We start from the raw sequence: 13,252 nt of genomic DNA, 5'->3' as shown, positions 1-13,252 counted from the left end.
TACCAAACCCATGTCAATCCAGCGTTGCAAACTGTGGATAGATAGATTCTCGCTTTTGATTTCTACTTAATGGAAGACAGTACATGCAATACCCTTACCAGTGCTCATGTCTTATACATATAACTGCTACAAACAGTAGACTTCCTTAGCAAGCACGGCTTTGACAGCAAGGACAAAGGTGTTTGTTTAGGTTAAACAATCATTATCAGAAAATGGTTGCTTCTTTTTATTTGGAGACTAATCCTTGGAGAAAAGTCACATGAACATTTTCTTCTGTTATTACAGCAGTATGTTCTGTTAGTTGAATCCTCTTTCTGTGATGCACTGTATGTTCTGTTGAGAAATTACATCCCTCTGGTTTTGATCTGATGATTCCTGTGGCATGCCGTTATTGCAATTTTTGGAGATTTTTGTGTTTACATGTTTTGCAGAGGACAAAATGAGTGGCCAGAGAAGCAGAGAAAGAAAGTCTAAGGGATTTCTTAGAAAATTTGATTTACGCTCTTTGCTATTTTTGGAGCATTTGTATTGGCTTTAATTCAGAGTTTAAGGACATTTAATAAAGAGACTATTGCAGAGTAAACTTAAAAATAAGCTTTCTTTTTCATAAAAAAATACAGGAGATATGCAAATAAAGTGAAGTTCAGTAGGATATTTGAAAGTCTTTTATTTGCTTTTAAAAATCTCTTGCTCATTTTGAGCCGGTTACTGTACTGATTTAAAAATCCTTTCATGAAGCATTTCTTCATTATTGGTACATTAAGAACAGATGACCAATAGCTGTGCTGTATGTGTGAGCAGTCTATGTGGACCATACATAGTACAAAACACTAATGCAAGGTTTATTAAAAAAAGAACATAAAATTATGTGTACATAGGGCAGTTTTGTAAGTGGAAGATCACAGTGAAATCCTTTTAAATTAACACTGCTTGCAAGAAAATTCCAGGTGAATCTGAAAATATTTTCTGCATTTATTCATTAACCACACAGTCCTAGGATAAAAAAATATAGCTGTAAATTATGCTTGAATTCTTGAATATGTGAAAAAACATTTCAGAGATTGCCTTGAAAAAGTAGATACCTGAAATGATGTCTTAGAACTGTGAAAAATCAATATTGTTACTATTTAAAAGCCCCACAAATTTCTGAAAATAAATTACTAAATTACATTGGAATATCTGAAAAATTGAACTGATTACAGATTTTTTCTTTAATTCGCAAGTCTCTTAAATAATGTCATTTAGATAAGGTGGTGACAAAAGGTGATGCATGAGTGTCTGCATCAGAATATCCCAGATTAGGCAGAACCTACTTGAAGTGTTTGTGTTTGAAATTACTCCTTATAGAAAATGAATCGGGAAATCTTGTGCTGAAAATCACGGGGTAGCTCAATCTAAAATAGTATAGAAGTACCATTTTTATATATATATTTTTATTTTTTTTCTGTTGCAGGTGTGATGAATGCAGGCTTTGCTACCATTTTGGCTGTCTCGACCCTCCCTTGAAAAAGTCTCCTAAACAGACTGGTTATGGATGGATTTGTCAGGAATGTGACTCTACGTCCTCCAAAGTAAGTTAATTCATCCTGTGAAATAGTTGAAGTATTCTGGTTTTAGCAGTCTTACTTGGCATCTGAAGTTTTTGTTGAAATGATATGCTTATATTTTCTCTGAAGAACAGTAGAAGGTCATAAAATAATGATTTCAGATCCTCTGTAAAACAGGTGAAAAACAGAATGTATGCAAAATGGAAATATTCTTAATAAAGAGAATTTTATTATTCCAGTTAAATGCTTTCTTTTCACATTATGTTCTCTCTGAGAAAAGAGTGAGTGTGAATACTATATCAGAATCAGTAGTGTTATTGACAAGTGAAAGTGTTTCAGGAGTAGTACAGAATACAAACCTCTAAAGGACAGAGATATAAAATACATGCTTTCCTAAATAAATGGAGATTATTTGTATTACTAAACCTGTTTTTTCACTGGAAAATTGTATGAAGATTGTGAATAATTTACATTGATTCATTTGCTTTGATCAAATACAGTATTTTAAAACTAGAACTAAATTTTTGATGTGATTTAACTCTAGTAATACTGACAATAGTGGTATGCTTCTGTAGTACCAACTTTTCAAAAAATAAAGATTTTGATTCTTTGTCTACACAGAAGCTTCTTTAGTACTGGCATTCTTTTCTGTCGTCATCATAACTTCTGAAGAGACACTTTCCAACTGATTTTCCAAACTGGATTTATAAATGCATCTGATACCTCAATGTTAAAATAACAGAGCATTCTAAGAGTCTCTTAACATTCTGTGGGCTATTCTGACACTTCCTTTGTACTTCCCTGAATGTATTTGAATACACAGGTGTTGTGGTTTAACCCCACCTGGCAGGTAAGAACCATGAAGCCGCTTACTCCCTTCTCACTCTGCCCTCTCCCCCCAGTGGGATGGGGAGGAAGATGAGGGGAAAAAAGTAAAACTCTTGGGTTGAGATAGACAGTTTAATAGGGTGGCAAAGTAAGATAAAATAACAGTACTAATAATAATAGAAGATACAAAATGAGTGATGCACAGTGCAGTTGCTCACCACCTGCTGACCGATACTCAGCCGTCCCTGAGCAGCGATTGTAGCGCTTCAACCAAGTCCTCACAGTTGAGCTTGACATCATATGGTATGGAATATCCCTTTGACCAGTTTGGCTCAGCTGTTCCAGCTGTGTGCTCTCCCAGCTTCCTGTGCACCTTCTAACTGACAGAGCATGGGAAGCTGAGAAGTCCTTGACTTAATATAAGCATGACTTAGCAACAACTGAAACATTGGTGTGTTATCAACATTATTCTCAAACTAAGTCCAAAACACAGAACTATACCAGCTATTAGGAAGAACATAAAATATCGAAGCTGAAACCAGAATAACAGGGACACAGCTCTGCAGAGATGCTGTTGTAAATTGCCTGCTAGCATAGCTGGATAGTTAAACTCTTTCATCATTTTACTCTTAAGAATGGATGACAAAAATGTTCAGAGAAGAGTATAATTTTTTTGGCTTAGTAGTGTCCCTTTCCAGCTGGGAAAATAGGTTATTCAGTTTCACCCCAGGGGGTTAATCAGATTGTTCTTCTATAAGGAGAGATGAAGACAGACATGGGAAATTAGCTGTCCAGTACAGTTTGGACATCAAGCAATCTTTCTTGAATACCACTTACATGCAACAGCCATTCTGAGAGTGAATTAAAATTGCTATTGAATTTCTGTCATCTGCTTAAACTAAAAGGGGTTCTTGATAACCTTAGTTGAAATCTTCCGTCTCCTGTTTTCTTGGCATCTTCTAAGTAAACGAAAAAAAAACAAGTGTTTCTAATTTCTAACTGTGTTTTCCAGGAAATTAACACGTTGTGTAGCAGATAAAATTTTAATATACTTTGTGTCATGTAAATTCAGTATGATTGACTTAGCACAGGGTGTATGTTATTCTTAAGATGTGTGTTGAAAAATATGATATTCTGAAGAATAAACAGTTTATTGTTAAAATTTTGATCTATTTTTTTGTTGGTTTAGTTATTATTACAAATTTTTTAAAAAGCTTGTGTTTAATTTTCTTTCTCATTCATAGAGATTTTTAAGGAGTAAGTCTAAATAAAGTCTTCCGCATTTTCAAGCACAGGCAGTTTGAATTGTATATGAGTGAAAATGTAATGAATATGAAAGATACTGAAAAACTGTCTTATGGGGACTCCTTGTGGTTTTGCTTAGTCACTTTCCCATAGCTTTTCCACAGAGCTATGCAAGAAAATTCTTTCAAAAAGCTAAATTGCTCTCTATTCTTTAAAAAGTTTTTTATATAGCTTTTTTGTTGTTGTTTTATTCTATACTGCGTAAGAAATTCAAAGAATGTGGTGTTAAGTTGAATTCCTTACAGACCTTAATTAGTGTGAATATATTATTTAAAATGTTAGGGCTTTGTTTATGTACTTAATAACTTGCAAATTCAATATTCTTCATGGCTTTAGGATTGTGTGTTCTATATCTGTGATTTTGCACACCTTTTCACAGCCAGAAGGAGCCGATATGATAAAAGATTTTTCTACCTCTCACTAGAGAGAGTAGTCTCTCAAATGTGTGCTTAGAGCTTGGAAGAGGAAAACCTTAGAGAAAATTGCGTTGTTTGCTGCGCTCTGCCTGACCTGTGGATGAATTGCAAGACTGAGCTACCAGCAATTTCAATCTCTCAGTCACTCAGTAAATCCAATTTTGGGTGTGTCACGGTGAGGTTTCTTGTACGGATTGTAGCAGCAAAATGGGATTGAATTTCTGGCTCTTGCCAAGGAGACTATTATTCAGTTTTCATTCCTTCAACTTTGTTCATCTGTTTTGATCCAATTTAAATCACTGTTATAGTTTACATTTTAAAATTCCTCAATGCTGTCTTCTGTGGCAGTGGGCCTTGAAAACTGTTGGTAGGTAAATTACACTATATTGGTGATGAGACAGATTATGGTGCGTAGCATATAATCATTCAGTTATTTTTTTATTTCTAATTATGACTTTCAGTTTTATATATTCAGGAAAAGTTGCCTACTGCTGACAACGAAGAATGAGATTTTATTTTCAGATTTTGCTAAGCACTTGCAGGTGTCAGCAGTACAAGGGATGTAATTTGGCAGTAATAAACATATGCTTTAAATTGTTATCTATCACCAGTGTTGGACATGCTCACACTAGTCACAGGACTCTCCAGCAATTGTGTCAGTTTTTCCACGAGCGAAACATATTCCCATATTACCCTGCCTGTCAAATAACAGACAGACAGTGACTTTGCTGTAGGGCATGAGGGCAACAGCTTCTCTGCTGGTAATACTCGCTGTCACTTTTATGGAATGGGTGATGCTCACTACTAAGGTCTGACAAGCTCTCTCATCTCAAAAACATTGTAGATTTTGTTACATCACATGAAAGCTGAAGTAAACCTGTAAGCTCTCCATTTCTATAACATTATCCATCTGCCTTACAAAAAGATTATGGTAGGCTTTCAGGATTGTCAAACAGCACTCTAAATCATAAATTTGCTGATAGTTTCAAATAGGTACATTCAGAAGAAATAGCCTTATTTTAGTTGAATTTCATAAAAATGAAATAAATAAAATATAACCCAAATTTATTCAATATTGTGATGTAATGTTCAGTAGGAATAAACGTGGCTTTTCTGTTTTGTTCATTATGTGCGATAAGGGTCTCATTATGAGATCGACTTATTATTAGATGTGGATTCCTTTCTGTTGCCTTGCATTTAAAATGTACTGTTTAAAGTATCTCCTCCGATTTAAAAATTTTGCAAAGGACCAAGGCAGCGAAGAGTTTAAACATATTTCATGGTGGTTACAGTGACTGTGCTAGTTAGGTTTCTATCTGCTCATCTTTGCATACAATCTATTTTGCAAAATGCTGCAGTGTATGCTTGTCAGGTCATTATTTGAGTGCTGCAAGATCAGCTGCCTTGTCTCGAGACTTCTGTTTAGTTTGCTTTTCTTTCATCTTTTTACTGGATTGCATTTTTTCAGTGGAAATAAATTGTCGGTATATATGCATAGAATTCTCATCTAAACCCCTCAGGAAATATTTTCTGGAACTAAAAATACATGACACACCAACCCTGGCAGGTAATACTTTTTTGTATACTTTTTTGTGTTGGAAAGCAATCGTGGATGATTTTGCTTATTAGGAAAGTAGAAGCTTTTCTTTGTGTGTGTATCATGTTCACATAGTGAATAAGCAAATGTATTTGGACACTGTAATATTAAAAGTACTGAATATAATTGTTTGAAATAAAGTTTTAAATAAAAAATACTTTTTACATGTATAATTAATTTCAAACCTCTTAATTTGGTCAGATAAGAAAAATAAAAGGGAGCAGTTCAATTTAATTCTTGTACTCTGTGGAATTTTATTCTAGTAAAAAATAAAGTAGGTATTAAGGAAGGCCTGTGAGGAGTGTAGAAGTTCCTCATCTACTCATGAGTTGTTCAGATAACGATCTCATGATGATTTATCTAACTGAATTTTCTTCATTATGCCTTTTTTTCAAAATTCTGGAAGCTTTTCCTCACACGTGTAGTTTCACACAGGTGTAATAAAAAATAAACAATGAAACTAAAGTCCTGATGTCAAGCTCTCAAAATTTGGGAAATATCAAAATTAAGGTGGCATGAAGCGCATTAATTTTTTTCGTGACTATGCATGAATTTGCAGCCTTTAATCACTTCTGCTGTGATTTTTGGGTTGTTTTCTTTTTTTTTGTTTTTCTATAGGACCCCTGCCGCCTCTGATTTAGCTGTCAGGGTCATTAAAGGGGATTAATTGGGGTTGAGTATTCAGAAAAGACACTGTCTTTAGGTTTTGCAAGGCATTAAAACTGAAGAGGTGATTTCAAGAGCAGCAAAAAAAAAAAAAAAGGAATGTTGTCCTTAACGTTTGATGTATTTGAGTTGTGACCAGAAAATTGAATTTTACCTTTGTCTTATCCCAGGGTTTCTGTAAATGTGACACAAATTAAAATTTTCCGATGTTTAGTAACTTTTTCTCGCTGTTGCCTAGCTTGAATCCCTTGGCCCAACATGCAAAAATGCTGAATTTTCAGAGCTGTGGTGGGTAATAGAGTAAGCTGTGTTTTGAAAGTAAGAAGTCTCCATAATGATGTGGTCTGGACTACTATAGATTGAGTACCTATTTCAATAGAAATTTTAATTCTTACTCTCCATGTATCTTAGCTTCTATTTTGCAAAACGTCAATACTGCTCCCTTATTTTAGACTTTTTCTCTTGAATTGGATGAATTCTTCTCTGGAGTTACTTTTTCCTGTCCACTGAGTATGGAGGGAGCTGAGACAGTTAGTTTAGGTTAGCAAGGGTTACAGTTTTGGTGAGATTCTCCTTGCTCGAGTACACATAGAAGGTGATTGAATCAGCGTTGCGTGGACACACTTTATCTGGGCATTTACTAAACGTTCAACACATCTTCAATATACCCAATATCTTTAACATTTTATATATGCAAGAAAACCCAGTTTGAATATAATATATGAGATTGGCACATGGTGGTGGTATATATGCATGCTTAATCATGTCTTGAATATGTTTTAATATGATATATTTTATCATTCAATACAATGTGATTTTAAGCAGTTACATTTAAAATACATCTTTCAAAAGATAAACCAAAAAGTCTTTCAAAGTATTTTAATTAATTCAGACTTGTTTCAGTTCCATATTCTGACAAAGGATGACTGCAATTGTAAAGAAACTGTGACCCTGATTTAGTCAGCTTACATCGGAGAGACTGTCAGATCAGAGCACCTTCTTTTCAGAACACAACATACAACGAAATGCACTGCCACCATGGCAAATGACATGAAAAGAGACAGAAGAATGCTAACAAATCTGCTTGCTGATACAAGCAGAATATAATATAGAATATATTCTATAATATATATAGAATATCTATAATATAGAATATATTATAATATAATAAGTTCAATTGTTATGCAACATTTTTCAGCCTTAAGTTAGCGGTATTTCAAAGTGATATACAGAAAAACAAATTGTATAATGTAATTCAGTGACTGCATTTGTAAAGGTAGAATCTGTTTTCAGTTTTACTAGGTGTGGGTATTATGATCTGTTTTATTATATGGTCATCAAGAATGATAGAGTTAAACATTTTTGTGTGTACTTATATAGTTTACAGTTGGTTGAGGAAAGCTGAATAATGCAACATAAATCATATTAGGACTTTATTGTGAGAGGAGCAAACATTGGCACTGGCACAATTTTCTTAAAATTGAACAAGAGAAAGTTATCTAATTTTGTTAGTCTGTGTGAAGAATTAACACAAGTCCTTACACCACTTCTGCCCTGTTTTAAGAACTTCAGTAGTGCCAGACCTTGGCACAGAAAGGAATTTCACTATCAAGATAGGAAAAAAAAAAAAAAAAAAAGAAAGGATGAAACTGCAGTGTACAGTAATTCTTATCAGTTGGCTGAAATGTTGCCAACTGCCTTTTAATATTTGCTCCCCAGGTATGGTTTTTTAAAAAAATGAGTTGGCACAGCCTCTGTTTTTTCTGGCAAACAGGTGTAATACATCTATGTAATGAATAATTTATACCATAATACCATAAAATGTTCCAAAAATAATCAGCCTTGAAATTAACTTAAGATGGGAGTTGATTTATGAATAGCAGATAAGCATAAAGTTAGTTGGTATTAAATCCCAAAATTAATCCAAATAATCAGATAACTTAGTTGGCAGAAGAAGATCCCCAAAGTGTAGGTGGGAAGCTTAGATTTCAATGAAAAAAAAAAAAAATTAAGCACTGTAAAATATTTCTGGAACTGATGCTTATTTTAAATAATTTAATTCTTCACATCAAAATTAATTCTGCCAGCTGTAGTACCTACCTCCTGTTAGTGACTGCCAGATCCTCATGATGAACTTCTTGTGCTTGTACTTAGGTGCAGCTGAACTGTATCCAAAAAGTATAGTAAAAAATGGAAAATAAAGTACTGCACTGTCTTTCCCATAACCTTGTCTGAACAAGTCCTTTTTGACCGATTTCACAGATAGTGGTATATCTAATACCAGTTAGAAGTTTGAATAAATTGGAATTAAAGGATCCTTTTCTTAATGAGACATTGTTATAAATGCAAAAACAAGATTTCTGATTTTTGAAGGATAACACTGGGATGGATCAAAGAGTATTAATTAAAATGTTTAAAAAATAAAGTACCAATTGGGAGTGCAAAGTGAAATACATAATTTTTTTTTGCATTAAACTTTGTCAAAAGCACGCAGTTATAATAAACCTGATAAGAGTCTGTTTTCCCAGTAGTATATCTTAGAAAATAAAGATTTAAAGTATGCACAGCAACTTTAAATGAGTATGTCAAAAAAAGCACCCCATTTTCATGGTAATTGGCCCCAAAATTATTTGGATTCCAAGTTTCATTTTCTTCTTCTATGTATTTTTTATGCAGGAGACTGAAGAAATCATTTGCTGCTTAACTTCATTCACTTTCTTTCATAAACAACGCAACAATGCAGAATTTTTTCCAAAGGCAAAACTTGGCACACATGTAAGTTCTTTTACGTAGTGGAAGAGCACTAGTATCATTTAACGCCTTCCATAATGCCTTCCATAATGCTGGATATTTTATGATAAAAGCAGGCGGAAAAAATGTTCCAAATAGTTCTGAAACAAATGATTCATTCTGATGTCATTATACACACCTTAGAATTAAGGAGATTATTTTTTTAAAGAGGCTTTCTGAGTGTCTCACAAGTCAAATTATTATTGAGGTACTCCTGCTGTTCATAAGTTGTCTGGACAAATTTTTTTTGTGACTAAAAATATGTTACTAAAGTAAAAATAAAGAAGGAAAGATAACGGAAATTAGAAACAAGGTTGGAAGTTCATTTCCACATTGGTTAAAATACATGCTCATGTCTAATTTCCAATGGAACATTTGAGAGGTAGCTGATTAGTATAGTACTAGACTGAAAAACAATTAAATCATAAACACATTGTAGTGATTATACATTTTTAATGCATTTAGTCTGAATATACACAATCTAATATTTAAATGACTAAGCCTCTAGTTTAGGTGTGGTTTACTTTAGGTAGAATAAATATTACCTACTCTGAGGTAGTGGTTAAGGAAGCAAAATCACTTCATGGGCAGCTGTTAGAAATGCCACTGCTACTCTGTACCTTCTTTAGGTTATGCTTCTAACAAAATCTGCTTACAATTATAGTTTATCTGGGAAATAGCTCTTCTACTGAATTAGGATTTACACTTCCTAAGCTGTGACAAAATGAATTTACAACCTACCTTGCCCACTACTGTAGTGCTGAGTGGCAAGGAATCTGCTGGGACCTTTCTGCAATTGGGAAAAATCCAAAAAGCAGCTAGCATTGTGTTTGAAGCAAAGCCACTAAACAGTTTTACACTAACACAGCGTGAGAGAATAAAAAACGAGAGTGCTTTTTCAGCCCTGAGCACTGCCCGGCAACCAGAAGATTTTTTTACTTCGTCTTTGGTATGCAGCTATGCGAACTCAAAAAGGATGTGAGGAGACTGATAGAGAAGTAGTGCCTAGGAAGGACATGGGAAGTGGTTGCTCCTTTAAGAACTGGAAGCTTTCTCTTTCTTGCTTTTGAAAATTAGTTTCTAGATATTTACAATATTGAGCAGCATTGTGACAGTGAATTTTACATACTGAAGATGCTATATTGAAATGTAGAAGACATGGAGATTGTAGTTTTAACTTGGATTTTCTCAGTTTTACATTCCTTTTTAAGTAAAGTTGTGAAAGGAAGATATAATCACTAAACTGTACCTGCCAAAGCATCATAGCTTACACCACTGATATACAATCAGATCTACTTAGTCAATCCAGTTGTCTTCCTGCTTCTAGAGTTCCTCAAATAATGAGCCTTTTCAGTATTGATAATTAGGGGCTTCATGCTCGCAGTGGAGTCATAAACAAATTTACCAATAAATTGTAATTGACTACTTCCTGTTAACAACCCCATTGGAAATTTTGATTGTTACTTATTTACTTAGTAGAATACACGTTGATTTGAAAACACCTGAAAAAATGTGACTAAAAAGCTTGTAACTGACTTCCGAATTTTTTAAACTTCTGAATATTTATGAAGAAGAGTCAACAGAAAATAGCAAAAGGTGTGTGCTTTTTAGTGACATAAACAAAGAGAATAATGAAAGGTGCAAAGGTATATCTGGAGTCTGGCAGCATCCTAATCCACTCTAATTTTGCAAAGCAGCATTCTGTTGCTACCGAATTCCTGAGATAAATTTCTTTACCTAGAAACATATTTCTTGCCTTATGTTTTATATAGAACAAGAAGGTGTGTAATTAAAGAAGAATTATATATCTTAATTCCTTACTAGCCCAACGTTATTACTCTGCAGATTGTCTTAGCAGATCACCTGAAATCATATTTATCAATTATAAGAAGAATTAAATCTTTAATTATTAGTCTCTGGATAAGAACTGAACACATTATCATAGTTGCCTCATTTTTACTGCTCATGTTTACTCTCAAGGTTGATTTTATTTAAAAGTCTTTCAAAGAAATGCAGCCATATATATCATTTTAGGTAATATGTCACTCATCAGTATAAACTACTGATGCTGCCTGGGCAAAATTTAATCGTATTGAACCAGGAGAGAGAAAGGCGATGGAGGAAGAAACCAAAGAAGTGCCATTTTGTGAAGTGCTAAAGAAGTAATGAATTTAGTAGAGTTAAGATTTGCTTTTGGTTATAGCATTAGGTAGTGTTAGTGAGGTTTAGTTGCCGTTCTCAAATAGACATTCTCTTAGTGTTAGCCACATTTAATCCCATTTTGTAGAAGACAGCTGGGCATTGCCGATTTGTGCTGTGTCAGCCACTTTCCGAGCAAAGGACTGTCTCATCACTTGGATTTTAGCATTCAGTAGCAGAAAAGTTCACTCTTCTTAAAATTGGCTCAGCAAATAGCTTGTGTGGGAATATAACCAACTGTAAGAGCATTGCTATCAGCTCTACCAAGAAAAAGCACAAATATTATGTGGAATTTTAAGATGTCTTTTGGAAAGGTTTTTTAAAAACCTTTGGAATGTATAGTGCATTTTTGAATTCTGGTAACAATTAAGACTATCACAGATTTTTTATTTAGCAAATGTGTCTTTGGTGAAAGTTGAAAATTATTATCTGGTTCAGTGGTTTGAAACACCTTTGGGCATGTTTGAAAAGTCTTAAGTGTATTTCAGCTGTGTCAAACAGTACTAAAATATTTCATACATGGGAAGCCTGGCGGCCTTTAGGTATCGAGATTTCTCCTAGCTACTGGACTGAAGGGCAGATGGTATCTTTTTAGAGTCTTATAAATAGACAAAGAAGTGTCAAAAAGGAAATAGCAAGATAACTCAGTATTTATGGAAGGTACACACAAGTGTACTTAGAGTGGGTTAATCACATCACGTTTATTTTTGGAAGTAGAAGGGCATCAGCAGATTGACAGTCATTGACTTAATGAATATTAAATGTGTAGCCCATCCTGTGCAATAAATAAGGATATGTATCAGATACTACTGTTTGCAATTATATTCTGTATTAAACAACCCCATGCAACACTACAGGCTTGGGGAAGAGTGGCAGCTTGGGGAAGAGTGGCTAGAAAGCTGCCTGGCAGAGAAAGTTCTGGGGGTGTTGGTTGACACCTGAGTGAACATGAGTCAGCAGAGTGCTCAGGTGGTCAAGAAGGCCAACAGCATCTTGGCTTGTATCAGAAACCATATGGCCAGCAGGACCCGGGAAGTGATTGTGACCCTGTACTCGGCACTGGTGAGACTGCACCTTGAATACTGTGTTCGGTTCTGGCCGCTCGCTACAAGAAAGATGTTGAAGCTCTGGAGCGTGTCCAGAGAAGGGCAGCAAAGCTGGTGAAGGGTCTGGAGCACAAGCCTTACGAGGAGCGGCTGAGGGAACTAGGATTGTTTAGCCTGGAGAAAGGGAGGGGAGAAAAGGAGGCTGAGGGGAAACATTATCGTGTACTACAACTTCCTGAAAGGAGATTGTAGCATAGTTGGATGTCAGTCTCATTTCCCAAGTTACTTGGGAAATGAAAAAAATCTTTACTGAAAGTGTGGTAAAGCATAGGAACATGCCATCCAAGGAAGTAATGGAGTCACCATCCCTGGAGGTGTTCAAAAATCATGTAGATGTGACACATGGTTTAGTAGGCATGGTAGTGTTGGACTGACTGTTGGACTTGGTGACCTTAGAGATCTTTTCCAACCTTAATGATTCACTTGTCACGGGTCTCAATGTTGAAAGCCGAAAAAGTAATACACAGATATATACCGTCGGGCTATTAAATTCTAGTATTTGTATGTTTGTATAATCACAGTATGCATATGCGTTTCACTGAAAGAATCTGATCTACAATGTTATTATGCAACTGTGTTTAAGAGTAAGGGACTTTGTATGTGCTTTCTGCTATGAGATGAGGAAAACCAGAATTTTGTCGGATAGCTGTAATCTTTTTAAAAAAAACACCACAGGGAAAAAATTCATGCCTCCTAAAAAGGGCAGTAAAGTTGAGATTTTGAGTGAATTTAGCCTCATCATTCAATATATCATTTTCAGTGTTCTTAATTAGGGGATAATAAAGAATTTCCAGGCCT

The 13,252-nt window shown here is 34.7% G+C and overlaps 1 protein-coding gene across 1 annotated transcript in view; it reads left to right on the top strand.

Annotated features, from left to right (window-relative positions):
- Positions 1–13,252, top strand: part of PHF14 (PHD finger protein 14) — a 158,420-nt gene that overhangs the window by 95,999 nt on the left and 49,169 nt on the right. The window contains exon 17 of the mRNA XM_054060246.1: positions 1,454–1,571. Within this exon, the coding sequence (XP_053916221.1) occupies positions 1,454–1,571 (118 nt within the window). The remainder of the gene's footprint in view (positions 1–1,453; positions 1,572–13,252) is intronic.

Source organism: Cuculus canorus, chromosome 2, assembly GCF_017976375.1.
Source record: "Cuculus canorus isolate bCucCan1 chromosome 2, bCucCan1.pri, whole genome shotgun sequence".
Lineage (NCBI taxonomy): Eukaryota > Metazoa > Chordata > Aves > Cuculiformes > Cuculidae > Cuculus > Cuculus canorus.
Note: the sequence above shows the minus strand (reverse complement) of the source record. Positions and strands in the feature narration are given on the sequence as shown.